The following is a 23,873-nucleotide window of genomic DNA, read 5'->3' as shown; positions in this document are numbered from 1 at the left end:
TGAAAAGTGTGTGTAGAACTTCTGATTACCTGATAGACACACTTGCAGTGTTGTAAAAAAATGTTTTTTTGCAAGTTTTTTTTTTTTTTTCAGCTTTATTTACACACTGATTTTTATGGAAGCTTGTTTACGCCACAGAATTGCGTGACATAAACTCGCAATTATTATTTGTAAAGTCAGAATTAATATAAAATTTAGAGGAAAAGTTTTTTTTTTTTTATCTTGCACTAGCAAATGTAAGTTTATATCTTGCAACTATGAATTTATAACATCAGTTAATTCTGAGTTACTTTTTTATTTTTTTATTCAATGGCGAAACCGTTACCTACTTTAAAATAAATGTCTGATGTTTCTTATTAAGAGATAAAAAAATCAATTGCAAATGTTTTACTTTTAAAACATTTAAAATGTTTTAAAGAGCATATTGCAGGTTAAAAAAAAATCGAAATTTATAGATAACCTTGTATGAAAATACCATATGAAAAGTTAATGCAGGATTTAAAATGTTTTAAAACAACATAAGGGCACTAATTTAGAAGATAAAGTGAGCGTTTCTTGGACTGCTAGTAAAAACCGCTTTTTTTTCAACATCGCGTCATTTGACGTCATATCAGGGAGCCGCAGCCTCGGCTCAGTGAGAGCAGGCTGGTGTACAGTGAGAGCGCTCGTCAGTCAGTGTGCTTTCGTTAGTTTTTGCATTTTAATTTATCATCGTCATGGTAAATTATTGTGTTTGTGGAGATTGCAAAAACTCCAGCCTGTCAGGACTTCAAGATCGAGTCCACAAGTTTCCATTACAATAAAAGTGACGGTGCTATATAGCCTATCTTTCGTTCCTGGTGCGGTTTGAGCAGGTGAAGAGACGGGATTTCTCCTCTCGGCTCGGAAAACACGGTCGTGTGTAGCGTTCACTTCAGATCAAATGATTAGCATCCCGGCGATATGATGGGAGTTCAACATGGTATGCCGAAGCAAGAATATTGATCGTCGTATACTACCAATGGCATCAAATAGTGTTGTATAGGTAATTTAGTCATGTCATGCCCTAAATAGAACTTGTAATTGAAAAACAAAATTGGTTGTTTAAATACTCAAATCTTTAATGTTCTGTTTATGTTATAACCTAGGTGAAAAATATGTATTCAAAATTTACCTGAGTATAGCCTGCTTTTAGTATAGAAATATAGGCTACTCAAGTAAAGTTTTTATACATTTAATAGTATAAATCTACCCTAAACATACTAATGTCTGCTGGCCTGTTATAGGATCATAATAATCTGTACAATATTGTGAGCACAGTGTATATCATTAGCGAACGTGTATACTATAAGCACGTCTCTCACCTAAAAGGCACCTGTCCTGTTCTCCACTGCTTCTCCTCACACCACAGCTCAATTTTTCTCTGACCATTCTGTCTGACATTATCATGGCCTGTCCCTGATCTCTTTAGCATAGCAGGCTCATAACTTTATGGCTTGATCCGTCATGCGAGTATTTCCTCAGCGTCCGAAATGTCATGCGATCCATTGTTTTCCTGTTGTGTGAATCGACGGCTCTCCCGCTCATTGCGTCACGCCCGCCACGCCCATTTTCAGACGCGGAAGTAAAATTTTCTCACAAAAACGACTGCAGAAGCTTCGGTAGCGTGTTTATGCGTATATTTTAAAGAAAATCTAGTTCCTACATTGTTTTTCTATGCATTGACTCGTTGGGTCCTCTAACCTGCAATATGCCCTTTAAATGTTTGGCTAAGACCGCAAGTGTGTATCGGCTATTGGAACAGGCATCAAAGTTGCTTTTAACATTTGAGTGTGAGTGCGCGTGTGTGAAGCTGACTCGCGCCTAGTGACGCCCTAACTGCTGCCTAGGTAGGGTTAGGGTTAAAGTTATGAGACACAACCGCTGTATCCGCGAAACAAAGACTCGTCCAGATGAGAAACGTAAATCAGAAACACTGCCACTCAAATTCTTCTGTAGGCTACTGAGTGTGTAACTCAAAGCAAAACATGAACAATGAAATATTACTGACAACTTAAGTCATTTGTAACTCATAAAGCAGGTAGCACATAAGACTGTTTCTGATTCTCTCAGAGAGGAAAAAAACAGTGTACTTACAGGATTGTGGTCTGAGGAAGAACAGCGGGCACTGATTCCAGGTTTAAATGCATACATCTGACAGTGGTACGGAAACATAAACAGCGGCTCGGACATGAGGACACCGGGTGTGGGCCACTGCTGAGGAGAAGCACGCCGAGTACACTTAAAAAACAGGGTAAGTTTCGGACAGTCCGCAACGCCATGACCAGCCAGTGCGCCGGAGAGCAGTGTGCAGGAATCCAGTGTTACAGACCGTGTACTAGACGGCATGAGAGACCAATCCCAGCCTTCTCAATCGTGCACGATAAAAGCCCGTCCTACTAAACTTTTGCCTACTGCACACTTCAAAGGACCGGCATTTGCGTAGTACGTACTAGTCTGAGTATGCAAACTGGGAATCAACCATTAATCGAGGAAGTGTTGGGTCCATAGAAAAGTAAAAATAATACATTAATAAAAAATAAGATAAAGAGATAATTAACTAAAACCAATACATTTAATTTAAAAGAAATATTCGTATTTAATAATAAATCAATTTAAATTTCAATATAAAAAATAAACACATTTTGAATTGGATAACACATTAAAGTACATTACTAGAGTAGAGAGAATGGGTCTTTCCACAGGTCTTTATAATTGAAAATATATAACTGCTAAAGTTTAGGATAGGGTCCCTCACATGAGGATGATTTTGTGATGTGAATCTAAAAGATGGAAAAATATGGAAGCTTTCGCCACAGAATGAAAAAAATACTTTTTATAAGAGATATAAAGTCGGAATTGCGTGATACAAAGTCGCTATTGCGTGTTATAAAGTCAGAATTGTGAGATAACTCGCAAAAGTCCGAATTGTGAGATAAGTCTCAATTCTGTCTTTTTTCTCACAATTGCGACTTTATTTCTCAGAATTGCGACTTTATATCTCGCAATTGTGAGATAAAAAGTCGCAATTATGTTTTTATTTATTTATTTATTTTTATTCAGTGGCGGAAACAAGCTTCCATAGAAAACCCATGATCTAGCCTACTCAAAATAAATAGGGTCTAACAGCATTATTATTTTTTTCTCCACCAATTAGGCTAATAAATGTAAAATTAAATGTACATTTTTAGTGAATATACAAGTCTATAATTGAATAGGCCTACTAATAATATTGCCATTTTACTTGATATTCTACAAAACAGTAGAAAAAAAACACATTTTTTTCTGTCACATTAGTATACGCTTTACATAATAAGAGTCTGTTCACAATAGAACAGTAGCCTACTGTACATTACTTCGCTTATCAAATATCAATATATTGATCACGCTGTGTGGAGCACTATTGCTTTCCCACAGTGCAATGCATTTGTCTTGACCCACAATCAGTTATGATTTTTAACATGTCTTTTGTCAGGCATCATTTGATTTTTACAGCCAAAAGTTAGATTTTTACATGAAATTGTCGATTTCACTAAATTCCTCTTGCTGCTGTAAAACATGAAATATCATTTTACATTTACCATTTGTTTGTCGCGTAATGCATTATCACTCACTCACTCATTGACTCAAAAAAATGTGAGATATTGGATGAAAATGCAATCCAAATACATCAGGTGTTTTTTTTAAACTAAATTAGCACTATTCATCACAAAGGTTAAACACGCACATAGGCCTATATGAAAATTATGTAGATGATTTAAAAAAAAATTATAAGATTTATTTTGCCTTGGTACTCTTTTACTGGTTCATGGCTGCTTAAAATAAATAACAAAGCCAAAAACAGATCTTTATTAGAGGAAATGGCATGCTTAGGATTTGAATGAAATATCAGTTTATAAAGCCTGTATCGTTTTAAGCATTTCTTTTCCAATAAATGATAGAAGATGTCTACTCGAGTCTGTGGCAACACCATTTTCTTTATTCAGAGTACGATGTGTCAACATCCAGCATGACAAATATTGTACAAATTTCCACAATTTAAAAATGAAAACTCACCGCAACATTTATAGTAAAATTAAAATGTCAACAAATTCATGCTGTATATCGTACAAAAATAAATCAAACTCCAGTTCCACAGAGAGCACAATAGTTTATACAAAATCCCATCTTCATCGATGATTAAACAAATCAACCTTGAAATGAAGAATTGCAGATAAATAAACTCATGAATTCACAATAATTCATATGAAAACTCGCATTCTAACACGTGACTTCTTTTGTTTTACCTTGGGTAATTAGTCACATATCCTTTGCAGATCAATATTATGCAATATCAAGTAAATGAGCAGCATGTTTGTGCTTAAATTCCCGTTTCCATTGAACCGACTGATTCAAAAACCCATACTAGCTATTTCTCTATTGAAAGCATTACTATATCGGCAGAAAGCTGCATGAGTGACGATGGAGCCCTAAAAAAGGGCCGATTTGTACAATGGATGCCCCTTTGCGTTAGCTCTCAATAGTATTAACAAGGTTGCTACGGCTAATAGTACGATGGAGATCAGGGGACCCCCTCAAACTCTACCATTGGGAGATGGTCTTCTTAAAATGCTTTATTTTGATTGACTACTCTTTTATGGTTTTGTACAATGATTAGACATAAAGTGCTGCTGGGGATTATTTTGTATGATACAGAACATACTCGACGAACTAGCATCGTTATTTAAAAATGCACAATATTTCTTGTAAAGATATTGTCCTCGTGAATATCTCAATCCCTGTAATCTCTCGCCAAACCGCTGAACGTCTGTCGTCGCGCCTTCCTCGTGCCAAAGAGACACCTGGAGATTGCACATCGTCCGAAGGTGGGATAAGTGCAAATAGTCTTCTGGCACAAAAAGTGGCGGGCAAAAACCCTGTAGGTCCCGTTTTCATTGTCTTTACTGTGTGTGTCCTTTTCAAATTCCTTCTGCGTTAGTTTCCAGACTGTAGAAACGTCCGAGCTTGGAAACGAAGGTGTCGTCCGTCTCTAAACCCAATTTCCACTTCCCTTTAAAACATTTGTATTAAAAGATTTATATAAAAATCAATCATTTACATATCGTAAAAAGATTCTGTCGCTTCCACTGTTTACAAACATGAAATTGCATATACCCACCACATAGATTGCATCTCTCTCTCTCTCTCTCTCTTTTTTATACACATGGTTTAGTCAAATATTGCTGAGACAGTTCCATTGTGGCTACTGTAATTTCAAGAATAGACCCAAGTGAAGACGTACAGCATGTGGCGCGATGTTACGAGCTGCTATTGCGTAACACTGATGCAGATTAAATGAGGAAGCCACAAATAATCAAAGCGTTTCCAATTGTATGTTAAAGCAGTATTAGGAACTCCGCCGTTAGCTTTCCCTGTTATGACACTTACCAAGATCTTTAACACCAATGTTTTTTTTTACTCCGAATCTTTTTAATTGATAGCTTATATGGTATAATGCTTCATTACGAAGGTCCACTAACTATAAGTTCGCAACTACATGCAGTCATTCGAGTATTAGTAGACTGTTTGCTAAATATCTAACACATTATTTTGATGCGCGCCAACAGAAAGTCTACCGATTCCCGTTCTATCTTGAAACTCTAGATGGCTCAGGCTGATTGGTCTAAAAGCCTGTTCACACCGGGACAAATTTCACGTGCGATACAGAGTGCCGAAGTGATGACGTCACTTTGTAGGACGACTCGGAAACTAGCGGCGCATGGGTTGCCTTGATCGAAAAGCAATGCATTTTCCCCATAGACTTTTGGAAAATCGCAAAAAATAAGATCTGCGTTCAACAAAGAGTTGTAAACCTTACACGTTTTGTCTAGCAAGATAATCTTTACAAGTTAATCCGAAATGTATACATTTTGAAGCCTATATAAATTTTTTTTTTTAAACACAAGCAGATACAATAAAGTTTAAAAAAACACACGCAGGTTATAACTGTGTGTTTTATGTCATAGATCAAAACGTGAAAATATTTAGAGGCTTTGTTCACCACAGACCTTATTTCCGGCGATTTAGCAAAAACCCATTCAAAAATCGCGAGTGAACCGGGAGAGCTAAAATGCTAACTCATTTCCGCGTCGTCATAACTTTGGCACTCTATTTGCCGACGTTTAAAGATGAACTGAACTGAAAAAAATCGACGATGAAAACGTGTTGTTTATGACAATTAAAAGTAAATTACACTAAACATTTTAATACAAAATATTAATATAGCTTTTTATAAGCTACGCAAAATTGCGCTTGTTAGCGCTTGCAATTTCGATGACGTCACTGGCATGGCAGGACCCGCGGAGCACCATAAACAACAGCTGCAGGTCCTATATACACGAAAATGAGCACTTTTCACGGCATGGATTAACAAACGGATTAACGCCCGTGTAACAAAAACAACACTTTCAATGTACCATTTTATCCCTTTTAACAAATTATGCCATTTTAAAAATTGTACTAATGATAATTAATAAAATACATCTGTTATGTCACCTTTTTTCAAATTTCAGTTCAGTTCATCTTTAACGCCTCGTGACTAAACAAAGGGCGTCAATGTGAGTGTGACGTGAAAATGGCACGCGTAAAAGTGTAATTTAAAAAAAAAACACCTCGGGTTTGTTTTTTTGGTGTGACGCACCACGTCAAAAACTATCCGACCAATGAGATCGGCGATCTGAAGCTTCTGAAGTTACAGTAAAACACAACTTGGGGGCGCTCAAACACAAAACGGTCTTGCCGAGCACACATGCGTAACGGCAAAGAAGATATACGCCAAGTATAGTCCACACTGCCCGGAAGAAATAAAATGCAAGGCAAGATGAATGTAGAGCTGCTGGTCTCGTTGGTGTCGTAACATAAAAAACAATATACGACAAACGCGACTGCAACTACAAAATAGGTCTATGTCTGTTTTACATTAAGCGCCATCTAATGTCAGGGAATGAATTTGCATGTTCACTCGGCTCATCGTCAGCGAAAATCGCTTGGGTGCGAACACAAAAAACGCTGGCGAATAATTCGCGCCGATATTCGTCCCGGTTTGTACGGCCCTTAGCGCTGTTGATTGGTTGCTGTTGCATCAGTGGCCAACATTCAAATACCGGTGTGTTGCTGTTATCAGTTTCCAGCACGCTTTCAGAAACCCTCCCCCTTCCCCAGCTCCACCTGTATAGATCTGCCACAGGGTTACACCATGTCAGCAATGTCTGTGAATGTACCGGCTGTGGAAAGTCTCAGTACTATGCAGATCCAGACCAAATAGATTAACATTTCCATACACTCTAAAAAATGCTGGGTTGTTTTAACCCAACTTTGGGTCAAACATGGACAAACCCAGCCGTTGGGTTACATTTTTACATTACATTTTTAACCCAACATTTGGGTTTGTCCATATTTGACCCAAAATTGGGTTAAACAACCCAGCATTTTTTAGAGTGTATCCATTACTATGCCAATCTCTATTACCATACCAATCTCATGAGATTTGTCATGACAGAACTACAAGTAATGTTTCAACTACGCCAACTTATTCTTCTGACCCTAATCTGACAGTCTACTAACACTCTGAGAATTTGTTGACATGCAGTTGCAAAGTCAGTAAAGTAGACTATTGGTAAAAGGGTAACCGTTGATATCAATGATTAAAAGAAACAGCACTGATCGTGTTTCACTAGATCTTTCACTGAGTTAACCTCTGTGATTTTAACTCTATATCAGCAAGCGTCACAAACTAATGTTCAGTAGTGGATGCATTACTGTTGAATAATATACACTAAAAGGTGCATAAATGAGCAGCGAGAAGGACGATTCACGTTACAAAACGTACAAAATGTGAATGCTTTCCAAAACTATTTTGCAGATATTTTTTTTAAAAGCAAGGCCAGAAAAATAAACCCAAATAAAAATGTTTAGTCAGCATAACACTTTTTAAAAGAACATGAATTCAACACTGTTCGATAAACAGCAAAATGTGAGGCATCCCATATATGATGATTATTTTTTTTTTTCTTTCTGAAAATGTCTTTTGTTCCCTGTGTTCCTCCGCTGTAGGAAAGTGGCCCCGCTAGACTTGAATGCCTTGTACTGCTTGTTTGATGTTTTCTAGCAGGGCCTTGTTCTCTGCGCTCTGATACTGATCTTGATTGGTGTACATGTCCGTTAGCGTGGTCACATATGCGTCAAAGCTCTGTTCGCTCATCGGATCCTGTGAAAACACAGAGGAAAGATCCTGTCAGAGGAAATACAGTATGTGGAAGATGACAACAACAGGGGAATCTCGGTTGAACACTTTTGAGAGTTTAGTGAGAAATTATATTTTAAAGAAAATCTAAAAAATTGAGATTCTAATTCAGTTTCTGGAATTGAGGGGCAAACATGATGCAGACTTGTATTTAAAATTTGAATAAAAAAAAAAATAGAATTAAAATAGAATACATTTAAAATAAATTAATGTAACTGCTGTAGTATAATAACCCAAGAAACATAAGGGCTATTTCAAATTGGTGCCATTAGATTCAAATTTTAATGGCATTTATTATTATTTTTCTTTTTTAGATGGAGAGATCTGAAAACAATGTATTGAGCATTTTGCATTTTTACTTTAATGCCTGTTAATATTGACAGTACTGCATTTAGTTGTAAGATTCATTATAATAAGCCTTTAGTCTAAATCATGTGACAAGATTGGCATAAATTGTAAAAACAAATATGTAATTATTTATGTTTTAGTCAGTTATTTATGTAGGTTGGTAAAGGGTAGAAAGGTAGGAAGATAACATGTATGTAGAGAGGTGGGCATGTATGTAGATAGGTGGGTAGATAGGTAGTGAGATGGGTGTGTAGGTATGTAGATAGGTAGATAGATAGGTGGGTAGGTATGTAGATAGGTACTGTAGTTGAGTAGATAGGTATGGAGATATGTAAGGTAGGTAGATAGGTGGGTAGATATGTAGATAAGTCTGTAGATAGGTACTGTAGTTGGGTAGATATGTAGGGAGATTGGTGGGTTGTTATGTAGATAGGTAGTTAGATAGGAAGATAAGTGTGTAGGTAGATAGATAGGTACTGTAGTTGGGTAGACAGTTGGTGAGATAGGTGGGTAGGTATGTAGATAGGTTCTGTAGTTGGGTAGATAGGTAGGAAGATAGGTGGTTAAGTATGTAGATAGGTAGGTAGATAGGTGGGTAGATAGGTAGGGATATAGATGGGCAGGTATGTAGATAGGTGGATAGATAGGTGGGTAGATATGTGGGTAGGTACAGTATGTAGATACAGTAGGTACAGTATGTAGATAGGTGGGTAGATAAGTAGGTAGATGGATGGGTGAGTAGATAGGTAGGTAGATAGATAGGTGGGTAGATAGGTAGGAGGATAGGTAGATATATAGATAGGTGGGTAGATAGGTAGGAAGTTAAGTAGGTAGATAGATAGGTGGGTAGATAGGTAGAAAGATAGGTAGGTATATATGTAGATAGGTGGGTAGATATGTGGGTAGATGGATAGGTGGGTAGATAGGTAGGTAGATAAGTAGGTAGATAGATAGGTGGGTAGATAGGTAGGAGGATAGGTAGGTAGATATGTAGATAGGTGGGTAGATAGGTAGGAAGATAGGTAGGTATGTAGATAGGTGGGTAGGTAGGTAGTTTGATAGATAGGTATTTAGGTAGAACAGTAAATGATTAGAGGTGGGTCAGTAGGTATAGATAGGTAGATAGCTAGGTTGATATATAGGTAGGTTGGTAGGTTTATAGATAGATTGGTAGGTAGGTTAATAGGTTTATAGACAGGTAGGTTGATAGATAGGTAGGTAGGTTTATTGACAGGTGGATAGGTAGGTACTAACATGGTAGTAACCATGAACAACATAATTTCTGTGTATAGGTGGACATATCGTGAATGAAAGATGAAATCATAATGACGTTCACCATGACCAACACCAACTGTGCTCTGTTTCAAATATGACAGACATATTGAAAGCATATAAATATTCCTATGTATAGTAAGGGTAAGAGTTGTGTGGACTTACTCTCTGATGCAACTGTAAACAGCTGTTGTGTCTGACTGGAGGCTCTTTGTGAAGTGATTTCTAGAACAAAAAAACAAAACCGTATTAGCTTCCAGTGTTCAACATGCTCAATATGAGATCAGCATGCTGTCAACACCCAACTTACCGGTACATTCTGTAGGACATGATGCCATTTAAGTCCCAAGGATTAACTTTATAAATGTTTTTATTTATTATTATTATTATTATAAATATTCCCTAATCCATATGTTAAATAAAACATCAAGCTCAAAATGGCAGCTCTGTTATGAAGGAAAATAATCTGATTGCTGACAATGAATAATGTGAATCTGTATGATATTTGGTAGTTAAAGGGTTAGTTCACCCAAAAATGAAAATTAAGTCATTAATTACTCACCCCCATGCTGTACCAACCCCGTAAGACCTTCGTTCGTCTTCGGAACACAAATGAAGATATTTTTGATTTAATTTGAGAGGTGGATCACTGCTACATAGGCTGCCTAAGGGAATGAAACTTGACGGCCCAGAAAGTCAATGAAGAAAATGTTTAAATATTACATGTGACTACAGTGGCTCAAGTATAAGTTTATCAAGCGACGACAAAACTTTTTGCAAAAAAACAAACAAAAATGACGACTTTATTTGACTATTCGGTATACTTACCTTGAAAGTGGAACAGGGGTAGGTTTAGGGGTAGGTTCTAGGGTTAGTAAATGGTAAATGGACTGCATTTATATAGCGCCTTCATAGACCTAATGGCCACCAAAGCACTTTACATTTGCCTCACATTCTCCCATTCATACACTCATTCACACACCGACGGCGGTGTCAGCCATGCAATGCGCCAGCCAGCTCGTCGGGAGCAGCTGGGGTTAGGTGTCTTGCTCATGGACACCTCGACACTTGGTCAGGTGGAACCGAGGATTGAATCACCAACCTTTCGGTTCGTAGACAACCCACATGAGCCACTGCCGCCCCGGTTAGTACTAGTTATTACCCAGTAATTGTAGTTACTAAAATTGTAGTACATAGTATTTACATGGGTAACTGGACTGTAAAAGGAAGCGTTACCGAAATCTCTTGAACTCTCATCTCAGGCCTACAAGGAAGAAAAGGAATAGTTGAATAAAGTTGTTATTTTTGTTGTTTATTCCGCACAAAAAGTATTGTCGTCGCTTGATAAACTTATACTTGAGCCACTGTTGTCACATGGAATATTTAAACATTTTCTTTGACGACTTTCTGGGCTGTCAAGTTTCATTCCCTTAGGCAGCCTATGTAGCAGTGATCCACCTCTCAAATTTAATCAAAAATATCTTCATTTGTGTTCCGAAGACGAACGAAGGTCTTATGGGATTGGTACAGCATGGGGATGAGTAATTAATGAATTAATTTTCATTTTTGGGTGAACTAACCCTTTAAAGTGTGTTTTTTTTTTGATAGACCTTTACCCCACATTGTTCAACAAAGACATTACATGGAAACAACCGTTAATTCATATTGCATAAAAACCCCAGACTGATACTACAATAATTGTTATGTATTCCAATTAAAAGCATTTAAATTCCAAGCTTATTGTGACTTCAGGGTTGAGTAATGATCAACTATTCATACTTTGTAAGGCTTGAGGAGTCAGTGGTGATTACAGCTCGGATAGTGTGGGACTGAAATGAGAGAAAATGTCACAAATCTCACTGTTTCTTGAGAATGGGCTTCATCTAAACCTTTTAAGAAACAACCAGTCTAACAACTAAAACTATCAAAATTGAAACAAAGACACCTACATCTTAGATGCCCTTGAGGTAAGCTAAAACATACCAAAAATTAATTTCAAAGTGAACTATCCCTTTAAACTAGACTAAAACCAGGCTTTGAGACTAAAACCAGAAAACCATCTATTATGGTATATACTACAAACTGGTTTATGCTTTTTCGTTGTTGTTTGTTTTAGCGGAGCTGGCCTTTTAAAGAGGCTTTCAGCTCAAAGCGAGTTCCCCTTGACTCCAAACTCAGATTACACCAGTTGACCGCCATGACGTTTGACGTATGGACTAGTTTGAAACGACCCGGTCGTGCCGTAGTGCTGAAGCGGCCTCAAGCCTAACACTGTTCTTTCTTGATTTTTCTAAATGAACAGATTAAAGCAGTACGCCCTCTGTCCAGGACTTGCCGTCATTCTGCTGGGGATGGACCCTTACCATCTGCGCTAGCTGGATATTAGCTAAACTGTTTATCAGTGAATGCCTTAGGCGGGCCGGCTCACGCAGGAGAGATTGGTTTTGCTGTTCAATCACCTTGTTTTCCTCCTCTAAAGACCTCAGGTTAGACTCCATCGTGGTGATCTGTGGGACATGAATCGACACACTTGTTAATTCTGATAAAAAATAGTCTTTGTAGTATGACAAAATAATGTTTAAACTCAGACTACAGTGGGATTGAAATTTGATTTATTACACATTTGCATTTACACTGTAAGGCCTAATGTACTGAGCCACTGTTCGCACACACAGACATACACACACAAACACACGCACACACACACAGTTTATCTGTTTGTTTGTTTTCTGTTGTGCAGCTTCATATTTTGTAGAAACCATTTTTTCAGGATCCTTTGATGAATAGAAATTTGAAAAGAACAGCATTTGTTAAAAGTAGAATTTTTCTGTAACATTATACGTCTTTACTGTAACCTTTGAGCAATGCAACTTTGCTGAATAAAGTTATTAAATTCTGTAAAACAAACAAACAACAACAGCAAAAACATGAATATATGTGTACACTCACCTAAAGAATTATTAGGAACACCATACTAATACTGAGTTTGACCCCCTTTCACCTTCAGAACTGCCTTAATTCTACGTGGCATTGATTCAACAAGGTGCTGAAAGCATTCTTTAGAAATGTTGGCTCATATTGATAGGATAGCATCTTGCAGTTGATGGAGATTTGTGGGATGCACATCCAGGGCACGAAGCTCCCGTTCCACCACATCCCAAAGATGCTCTATTGGGTTGAGATCTGGTGACTGTGGCGGCCATTTTAGTACAGTCAACTCATTGACATGTTCAAGAAACCAATTTGAAGGGATGGACATGGTCAGAAACAACGCTCAGGTAGGCTGTGGCATTTAAACGATGCCCAATTGGCACTAAGGGGCCTGAAGTGTGCCAAGAAAACATCCCCCACACCATTACACCACCACCACCAGCCTGCACAGTGGTAACAAGGCATGATAGATCCATGTTCTCATTCTGTTTACGCCAAATTCTGACTCTACCATCTGAATATCTCAACAGGAATCGAGACTCATCAGACCAGGCAACATTTTTCCAGTCTTCAACTGTCCAGTTTTGGTGAGCTCTTGCAAATTGTCGCCTCTTTTTCCTATTTGTAGTGGAGATGAGTGGTACCCGGTGGGGTCTTCTGCTGTTGAAGCCCATCCGCCTCAAGGTTGTGTGTGTTGTGTCTTCTTCACAAATGCTTTGCTGCATACCTCGGTTGTAACGAGTGGTTATTTCAGTCAAAGGTGCTCTTCTATCAGCTTGAATCAGTCGGTGGGAACAGACAGTCAGGGCGAAACAGAGAATCTATCAGCGAAACAGAAACCGGCTCAAAAACAGCAACAGACACCAGCTCGGGCAGCGCCGGCAGGATAGGCCGTCTGGGCAGTGCGTCAGGGATGGCCATCACCTCCGGGATGGTCTCTGTGTTAGGAGCCACCGGACAAGTAGTTGAGGCGGTCTTTCTCCTCCTAATCCGTCTCCGGACCACCGGACTCGGGACCCCTGACTCGAGACCACCAGACTCGGATACCCCTTGACCACCAAAGATGGGTTCTCCCAGCCCACTGAATCAGGAGGATCTTCGTGATGTTCAAGGAGTCTTATAAATTCCCCAAACGTCAACCTCTGCAAACCTCTCATAATTCCAAAAGGGATGGGCTCATCAGGTGCATAATTAATGCAGTGAACTTCTGGGCAAAGTCCTTCACCTTAGTCCTCTGTTGCCAAAGAGAGGCCAACTCCCTGAATCTCACAATCCGTTTGTATAACGGGCATGACAAAGGATGGGCCGGTGGTTCCCTTGAGCTCCTCCTCCGCTGAGTCCTCATGATGGCTTGTTCGTTCTGTCACGGGGTGTTTGTGGAAAGGAGAGTGAGGACTCAAATGCAGAGGATGAATGTTTAATGAAAAGTAGAAAATAAATCCAGAATATAACAAAACAGGTAACGGAACAGGTCAAAGATTCAGAACACGAGTAGACATCAAATGTAACGAACAAGCACAGGAGATTAAATAGGGGAACAAACAAAGGAGGGTAACGAGCAGGACAGGTGGGACAAATTAACCAATAATCAGATAACAAGATGGGAGGGGCTAGACAATAGACAAGGAAATACATGACAAGCCATGTGCTCACAACAACACTATAACACCAAAACATGACAAACCTAGGAATGTCAGAGCTCTGTCACCAAACCAAGAAATAAACAGGCTGAAGTGACAGAACTGTGACAGTCGGCCCATTCTCCTTTGACCTCTAGCATCAACAAGGCTTTTTCGCCCACAGGACTGCCGCATACCGGATGTTTTTCCCTTTTCACACCATTCTTTGTAAACCCTAGAAATGGTTGTGCGTGAAAATCCCAGTAACTGAGCAGATCGTGAAATACGTCTGGCACCAACAACCATGCCACGCTCAAAATTACTTAAATCCCCTTTCTTTCCCATTCTGACATTCAGTTTGGAGTTCAGGAGATTGTCTTGACCAGGACCACACCCCTAAATGCATTGAAGCAACTGCCATGTGATTGGTTGATTAGATAAATGCATTAATGAGAAATTGAACAGGTGTTCCTAATAGTCCTTTTGGTGAGTGTACTGTATGTTCTTTAGCTTTCATGGACTTTTATTTTGTTCTCATTAGTCACATGTGTTCCTTTGTCTTAGTTTCCTGCCACTCGTCTGTTTCCATGGACACTAATTCAATCATCACAGCTGTTATTCACTCAGTTCATCTCCTCCCTGTTCACACCCGAGTTTACTTTATCATTAAAGACATTTTGCATTGGAACCTGTGGACTTTCATTTTCATCGTATTCATCTTTGTGACAATCACAATATATCAACTATTTATTTATTTATTCAAGCTGTAAATAAGGTTGTTACAATACTAAAGATTCAGATATTATCTCAGATTATTCATTATATATTATATTATTCAGATATTATTATATTATCATTTTAGATAATTTTTATAGTCAAAACGTTAACTAGAATAAAATGAAAGAAGTCTCTTGCTCTCCAAGGATGCATTTATTTGATCAAAAATACATTGAAAAACGTAATATTATGAAATATTGTTCCAATTGAAAATAACTGTTTGTTATTTTAATATTATTTTATATTCCTGTGTTGGAAATTATTATTGGAGTTCAATTATTAATAATGGTTCTTATGATTATCATTATATTTTATTTCTAGCGGAAACCATGCTTTTGACATCTTAAAATATATACAAATAGAATACAATCATGCAAATAATATTTTACAATATTGCCGTTTTTACTGTATTTTCAAAGCTCAAATGAATGAATAATTCCCTCAAAAACATTAAAAAATCATAATAATTCCAAACTTTTTACCATTAATGCTCACATATGGAAATGAATTCATTAAAATCCTCACCTGTGTTCTAAGTTTGATCATATCCGCCTCCACCTGTGAATTTGATTCATGTAAATCTTTGACATCTTCATCCAGCTGTTTAACATCTGCATCACAGTCTAAACCTAGAGTGAGAACAGACAAACTTGATGTATAGCAGAAAAAGCAAATACCTGTACATAAAAACACCCTATCATTTTACAGTATGATACTGTAATTGGACTCTTGAATGGTTTGAATTACTCCCAGGCATTACAAACCACTTATCTATAATTGGTATTATTACAGACATGGATCATAATTTGCGTTTTTACTTTTGAAAAGTCTTGTTGACTGGTTTTGATCTGAGTTCTACAGTGAGATTTAAGACTTTTTCTTTACCATTGCTTGCTTGCTGTTTTATAGTGAGCATCTCCACTCCTGATAGTCGGGCTTTCTTCATCGCCGCTGTGGCACGTGGGCAACCAGAGAGACTACAAAAATGAGAGAAAGGAGAATGTGGAGCATGAAATATGGATTATTAACACTTCTCCCCAAAAAGAGACTGTGACTGTGTATTATTTAGTTTTGGTGGTCAGCAGTTATCTACTACTAATGTCTTACTTCAGTCTCAAACACTTTACACTAGAAGTCTGGGGTCAGGAAAATGTTGTTGTGGAAAGAAAAATTAATACTTTTATAGAGCAAGGATGTATTACATTGATCAAAAATGTCAGTAAAGATGTACCAGGAAAATTAAAATATTATTTATACTCGGTAAGTATTATAGAGCAAAGGGGAGGCAACAATCTTACATTTGGGAGAAATTTAGCGAGAACATTTACTGCATACCTTTTTGTAGCAATTGTGTATCAATGCATACTGTATAGGCTTTTAAAAATGACAGGGTACATATATGCATTTATAAATTAAAAAATGTCTAAATTTTTGGGCTAATATGTTTCAAGGCAAGAAAAGCTAAGACTATTACCATTTTTAAAAATATACTGGGAAATATATCTGGTTATGGTCACAGGGTAAGTTGTGTTTGTATAATAAATAAAGGAGTCAGTGATACAAGATTGTGTGTGTGCATTTTTACTGTACTTAACCTGTAATTACATGAAACAAAGGGGGAAAAGTACCACTACATGAAACAAGAGTAGCCTATCTTTCCCCAATATTTAAGCAAAAGTTGCAATAGTTTTCGTTTTCAGTGCACTTTTGTTAACAAGATTACTTTATAAATGCATAGATATGTACCCTGTCATTTTTAAAAAGCCTATACAGTATGTACTGGTTCACCATTATTTCAAAAAGGTATATGTTCTTGCCAAATTGCTCCCAAAAGTAAGATTATGTTATATCATAAATAGTAGAATAAGTACCCCTAATAGTTCTATAATACTTACAGTGTAGCCTAAATCATTTTTTTAATTCTCCTGGTTGTTACCCCTTTATTCCCCAAACTCAAATTATTGTTCCCGTATACTTATATTGTAATTACCGAAGGTTACACAGTAAAATCGCTTTAATTACGCAGTACTTTCCGGGCTGTAATCTAAAGCGTTACCAATATTTCTATTTAAAATAAAGGCCGTTCTGAAAAGATATAATGATTTCTGAAGGATTCCGTGACAACTGGAATGGTCACTGGAATAAATTGCATTTTAACATATATTGAAATGAGTGCAGTCTTGGTGAGCACAAGAGACTTTTTTCAAAAGCATAAAAAAACAAAACGTAATGATCCCAAACTTTTCAACAGTATAAGTGGTATAAATAAATGAAATTTTTCTTATATTTTCATACAAAAACAAGAACAAAATTCTTTGCAGAAGTTGACAGACCTACAGTCATTATTTGTTGTCATTAATGTACTTGCTACATCATACAGGGCAGCAGAGGGCGCCCTCACCTAAATATTGACCGGACTCACATGCTGTTTAGAATAGCATACTATCGTATGACTCTTACTGTATCTGGAGTATGTACTCTGTTCACTGCACAGTATGTACATTTTTCTGTATGCATGAAATAACCCATAAAAATAGTGTAGTAAATATATAGCAGGGGTTATCTGGCCCTCGAGGTCCCCTTTCCTGAATAGTTTAGCTCCAACCCTAATCAAACACACCCGAACAACCTAAAATCGAGGTCTATGGAGAACTGGAAACTCACAGACAGGGGAGTTTGATCAAGATTGGAACTAAACTCTGCAGTTAGTGGACCTCGAGGGCCAGGTCCGAGAAGACCCCTGATATATACTATATGTGTATACTGTACATACTATGCTAAATGAGAGTTTACACCGTTGCACAGTCTGCAGTTCACTAGTTTTCCATCCTCAGTGTAGCCCTGAGAACACTGCTATGGTACCATCTGTTTCTGTTAGTGTATAAATAGCCTGGTGAATGTATCGTGTGCAGATCCCGAACACTACGGTCGTCTTCTTGTTTGTTGTTCCCTTCACTCTGTTTCTATTCTTGATGCTGTTGTTTAGGGGAGGATAAAAGATGTTACTCTCTGGTGTAAGATTTCCTCTTTTTAATGTTCCTCTTGCCCACAGATGACATTAGATCTCATCTCAGCACATTTATTGAAAGGCTGTAGTCTTTTAATCTGAATGGTTTTGAAGATTTTTGTTGTTGCAAATTAGTGATCTGTGTATTTCCATTATGTTGGACATAACATGTTTTGTGTGTGTGTGTACATTTTTATTAATGAGGAATTTGATTTAGACTTGTTTTTAAAATTAATTAAAGTAAGTTTAAAGATAAAGTGGGGGTTAGATGTACCACTAAGAATTGGGTCAGGGGTTGTTGATGAGAATTGGGTCAATTGTTGATGAATATTTAATTACAATTATTACAAATTATTTATTTTTTTTTTTGTTTGATTTCATGCGGCATTGTGGAGACTGATCATCATTTGATTTTAAGCAGTGCAAGTTGGTCATAAAATGTACTTATTTTGCAAAGTACCAACATTAATGCCAAACTCAGTGACTGTTTTGTAACAGTAACAAGGTCTAAGGATTATGATTGTAATCATGATTCCCAGAGAAGGGCAAAGAGCCACTGCATCTTGGTTTGATGCTATGGGGACAGCATCAGCGTGACTGTAGTGTTCGCACACGTGCTTCAGGTACCAATTTTATTGGCCAATGACAGTCTATGACGTTATCACCAGAGCGCCCATGAGTATAGAGGGCGCCTACAACGTACATCATCAACTTCTTTGTCTGAATGAGATGTGCTTGCAGGCCTGAGGAATGGCTACGAAACGCAGTGTCTCGTTCCCCTTCTCAGAGACCCATAGTTACAGTCATAACCTGAGACATTCCCTTTCAAACTCAAACTTAACCCTTAATTTTGGATTGACACTATAGAGAACAAATACCCTCGACGCCATGATGAGGGAATGCCTCCCTCATTAGCTGTGCCTATGCACAATCAAAATGGAGATAGCATAAGTTGACACTATGGACTTACTTAGGCGGAGACAGATGTGTCAATCATTCAGGGGTCATCCTAAGACCCATAAAGGCTGTCTAGTGGTAGTATTCCCTTTACCCAAGCTTCTATGCTCTATGACCTGGCCTTTACAACCTTCCTCCCTTCCTTGTGGGGCCAGACATTAGCCGCATGAGGCCCAAGAGCAGAGCTCTAAGGTTTAGCTTTGTCAACATCTCTTGTTTGACACAGCTCATAGGGAATACATGCCCCATCATTACCTCCAGAGGAGCATACAGGAACTGCAGGAACTCATTATCCTCATTCTAAAACTCAAACCCTTAGGGAACCGCAGGGGAGCTTCAGCTCTACTACCCCAGAACAATTGGGGGAATAGTGCTTTCATTCTGCCTGGACTTGTCCAGCATCCAAAGACTCACAGCACTCAAAAAGAAGCCCAATAACAAGAAGGCTCCGACGGGGAGTGGCGGACCCCAAGGAGGGGTGCCCCCTAACCCCCTTACTTAAAACCCCAACAGTAGTTGGGGAGGGAAGCAGACCAGGTAGAGGGGGTCAAAGTGGATAAAATAAACTTCTTAATAATCCAACCACCATTGCAGAGTTTGGATCCCACCAAAGGAGAACAACTTCATGATTGGCGAGAACTAACTCAGATTGCTCTCTCCTTAAAGGATATTCAAGCAGCAACTAAAGGTAGCCTGTGTCACTTAAGGCTACCACCCTCGGAATCAACCCATATAATAAGAATTAGTATAATGATGTTACGAAAACTTAGTCCAGATTTCTTGATACTTGGTTCCAAATACTCAAATGCTTCCTTACTTAATCCCGACCTACCCAGGAAAAAAAAAGAAATGGGAAAGGAATTTTAAAGCTCTACCACCAGCCTGTGCAAGACCTGTCAGAAGGCGGTTCGTTATGTAATCAAAGCATGCCAGTTACATCATCGGTCCAGCCTCAGGGCCTGACGTAAATGCTTGGTACAACTACTTGTGCCCCCACACACACCGTTATTTGACCTTGTTTACCAAATTGCTTCTTATTAATTACTTCCCTCAGATCTAGACTTTCATCCTAGCATCCCGCCTCCTCTGTGCTCTACTTCTCGGAGGTGCGCGAGTGGCCACGCTCTCCCTTGACACTATCAGTGTCAGGGTCATAAAGCGACCTTGAGCTACGGAAAGGCGCTGTATAAATAAAACTTCTTCTTCTTCCCTCTGGCCATGGGTCTTGGGCAGAGATCTAAATTTCCCCAGGATGTACTTTCTGAAAGCTACTGACTTTGCCTTTGCCTCTGTAATCTTACCAACCACTGTCTCTACAGATGTGCCGAAAAATTCAGAGGGCAAGGACAATTTTCTCCTTGATATCCGCCAAGTTCAGCCACAAATATCTCTCCTGTGAAATCATCGCTGCCATTGATCGACCAAATGGCAGCATTTGTTTGTTTAGTGATCTGTGATGTGGCGCAACTCAGTGACCGCTTGAGTCCCTGACCCTGATCCAAATCACTTTGCAGATCTGCCTAGTATGCCTGCAACACAGCCATCATGTGTAAGCACCACTGGCCTGATCTGCTGCCACATATGCTCTAACATTTAAGTGAGAGGTGGTCTGGAACGGCTTGGAAAGCAGGGTCGAAGCCTTCAGAGAGGATAAGGATTCACCCAGAGAGAGGAAGCTCACAAGAATCTCTTCAAAAGGACACTGATCTAATCTAGCCGTGGTGCGGGCCATCACATCTAGAAGTTCCTCTTATGCTGAAATTTCGCCCTCCTCACCCTGGCTGGCGCCAACAGCATGCTATCTGCTAGATCAGAGACAAGAGATAGCACATCCTGATCCAACAGATCGCTCGAGCCAGGGGCTGAGTAGCGCAAGAGACCCATACCTTTTTCGATCTCTACAGCCAACTCGACCTGCGATCCCCACGACTTCAGTCTCCATTGTGCCTCGTCTACAGCGGGACCCGAGCTATGGGCTTCAGACGCTTTTCCCAGATCCCTTGGGAATAAGGTCAAGCGTGAATGAAGTATGCATATTTCTCTCAATGGGCACATTCAGCTCCCTTGAGAACTAGACACGGGTACTCCACACCCAAACACAACGCACAGATAGCGTGTTTCCTCAGGTGTTAAAAACCTGGGACATGGAGGGACACACTTCCTGAAATTGTTTTAATAACAAAGTTCGGGGAGCACGTTCAGATAATTAACACGTGTGGAGAGCACTCAATAATCAATGATAAAAGAGTTGTTTTATAGACTCAACAGTCTCACCTCAATCCATTGACAGTTTTGCAGCACCCCTCCACCGCCCCTTCTCCACACTTCTAGTCCCAACTTTCATAGGGGGGAGTACTCTGGGTTCAGGCTGAGCTCGGAGCCCTCCCCCCGGACAGCACGCCAAATACTCATTAAAGTGATACTCCACCCAAAAAGGACAATTCTGTCATAATTTACTCACCCTCAAGTTGTTGCAAACCTGTACGAGTTTCTCTCTTCTGCTGAACACAAAGGAAGATATTTTGAAGAATGATTGGAACCAAACGGTTGTTTAGCACCATTGACTTCTATAGTAGAAAAACAATACTATGGAAGTCAATGGTGCCAATGTTCCAATCGTTCTTCAAAATATCTTCCTTTGTGTTCAGCAGAAGAAAGAAACTCATACAGGTTTGCAACAACTTGAGGGTGAGTAAATGATGACAGAATTTTCATTTTTGGGTGGAGTATCCCTTTACCCCCTCTAATTGTATATAAGTGTGAACTCATGAAATGCCTGTTTCAATCTTTATCCATAACAATAGCCTTCACCATGCTCTAATACAAACAAACAGCTCTTGAAGACAAAATTTGATGACATACTTTCCTCTTATACTCTGGTAAAAACATCATTGAATGCCGTCGGCCAATGAAATTGTCATATTTGCTCACATGGTTCAGACACTGGTCACTCTGATGACATCCCTATAACATCTTAATGTTATATTTGGTTGTATTCATCATCAAAACAAACCTGACAAAAAAAATATGGACCCTACTTTATTAGTTTTTAGCTTTAGTATCTATCAGTGAAGCATAGCCAAATAGGGTAACAATGCATAACATTAACTAGCAATAAGCAATACGTATTAATTCTCTGTTAATATTAGTTTTTGCAATATTATAAGGTGATCTTTTTTACAGTGTACATTATTAAAATCAAAAGTTGATTGGACAAATCATTGTTAGTTAATGTTAGCCTACTAAATGCATTAACTAAAGGGACCTTATTATAGTTTTACCTATTGTTACTTACCGAGTGCTACCATGGTCTTTATAGTTCTTTTACAGTTTAATCTGCTTGAAATATTTGTTTGGTTTAAAATTTTTGTGTGTATTGTTTTATTGTATATTTAAATGTTCAGAGATTTTTTTGTAAGAGAAAACGTTATAAAAATCGGCTAGAGGACAACACTTTATTGTAAATTAATTCAATACGTCATACCATATAGGTTACCATGATAAAAGCTTCAGCAATTACCTTCAGTAAAACTTTGTGTACGTTTTGTATTCTACTTATATTGTCCCTATATACCCCCTTTTAAAGCTAAAACACATTTGAAAAATGTGCATTGTGCTGCTAAAGTTTCGCGCTCCTAAATGTTTTGACTTAAGAGCACTTAATTGTGCTCCTTAGGGAAAAAAGTAAGCATCAAGCCCTGTAAAATAATATTAACACATGCTTTTTTAAATATATACTGAAATATATATATATATATATATATAAAGATCGATAAACAGATCACCATCTCCACAACTTTTAATTATGTACTATTAGTAAATATTGAATCTGAATGTTTTTATGTCACTTGTGATTAGCATTATTGGGTTTCAGTGTAAATAATGTCTTCTGCAAATAAAAAAGCACCTTCTGTGAGTCAGGAAACTGCCGCTGACGTGTCCAGAGCCGTCACAGCCCGGGGTTGGACACGACATGCCGTCTGCCTTCCCAGCCTTCCATGTGAACTGGGAGCCGCTGATGTAGCCGTCCTTTTGCCGTTTGGCCGCTAGAGGGCAGCCTGACGCGCTGCGGTGGGACGCGTATTTACCCGTTATGTGACCCTGGCCATCACAACCTGGCACCGGACACCTGCAAACACAAACAAGCCACTGTTACACGGGATCTCTGACAGACATGCTAAATAAAAGTCATTTTACATTTTCGTTCCTTAAAATAAAATAAACTTAAAAAAAAATCTTAAATGCTTTTTATTTTTAGCTAGTTGCCAAGACAGCACCTCATTTTAAGTACAAAATATTCAAAATATGAATAAAAACTGTTACTACGAATATAAACACTTATTACAGGTGTACCCCAGTGATTCAGGATAAGACAAAAAACACGGTTTGGCGAATGGATTCAGGATGTACTCGCCTATTATAAACGTTTTGTAAACTTTGAACACACAAAAAAGTTACGGACTACAGCTTTAATGTTAAACATTGGCTATTTTTGAACAACTTGCTGGTAATTACTATATTTGCAGTATTTACCTGATTGGCTCCTGGTCCTCCTTGTCCTCTTTACTGTGTGTTATCTTTATTCCAGTCTTCCGAGCTCGTGGACATCCTGACAAACTGGGGAAAAACAAGCGGTTGTTGCTTCGACGCTTGTGAAAAAGTA

At 38.5% G+C, this 23,873-nt stretch overlaps 2 protein-coding genes across 5 annotated transcripts in view; both read right to left on the bottom strand.

Annotated features, from left to right (window-relative positions):
• The window catches only part of pxdn (peroxidasin), a 106,589-nt gene extending 104,048 nt beyond the window's left edge, over nucleotides 1-2,541 (bottom strand). Inside the window, exon 1 of the mRNA XM_039651074.2 lies at nucleotides 2,116-2,541. Coding sequence (XP_039507008.2) covers nucleotides 2,116-2,300 — 185 coding nt within the window. The 5' untranslated portion in view covers nucleotides 2,301-2,541. The remainder of the gene's footprint in view (nucleotides 1-2,115) is intronic.
• A 5,178-nt stretch (nucleotides 2,542-7,719) lies between these two features.
• myt1lb (myelin transcription factor 1-like, b) overlaps nucleotides 7,720-23,873 on the bottom strand; it is a 185,001-nt gene continuing 168,847 nt past the window's right edge. For 3 of the 4 annotated variants that reach the window (XM_039650967.2, XM_039650968.2, XM_039650969.2), the window contains 7 exons: nucleotides 23,744-23,827; nucleotides 23,118-23,339; nucleotides 16,132-16,223; nucleotides 15,772-15,875; nucleotides 12,283-12,426; nucleotides 10,085-10,144; nucleotides 7,720-8,263 (listed from right to left, as the gene is read on the bottom strand). In XM_039650967.2, coding sequence (XP_039506901.2) covers nucleotides 8,123-8,263; nucleotides 10,085-10,144; nucleotides 12,283-12,426; nucleotides 15,772-15,875; nucleotides 16,132-16,223; nucleotides 23,118-23,339; nucleotides 23,744-23,827 — 847 coding nt within the window. In that variant the 3' untranslated portion in view covers nucleotides 7,720-8,122. The remainder of the gene's footprint in view (nucleotides 8,264-10,084; nucleotides 10,145-12,282; nucleotides 12,427-15,771; nucleotides 15,876-16,131; nucleotides 16,224-23,117; nucleotides 23,340-23,743; nucleotides 23,828-23,873) is intronic. The other variant, XM_039650970.2, reaches the window with a different exon arrangement.

The sequence above is a fragment of the Pimephales promelas genome, chromosome 15, assembly GCF_988280905.1.
Source record: "Pimephales promelas chromosome 15, fPimPro1.hap1.1, whole genome shotgun sequence".
NCBI lineage: Eukaryota > Metazoa > Chordata > Actinopteri > Cypriniformes > Leuciscidae > Pimephales > Pimephales promelas.
This window is presented reverse-complemented; position numbering and strand designations above follow the sequence as displayed.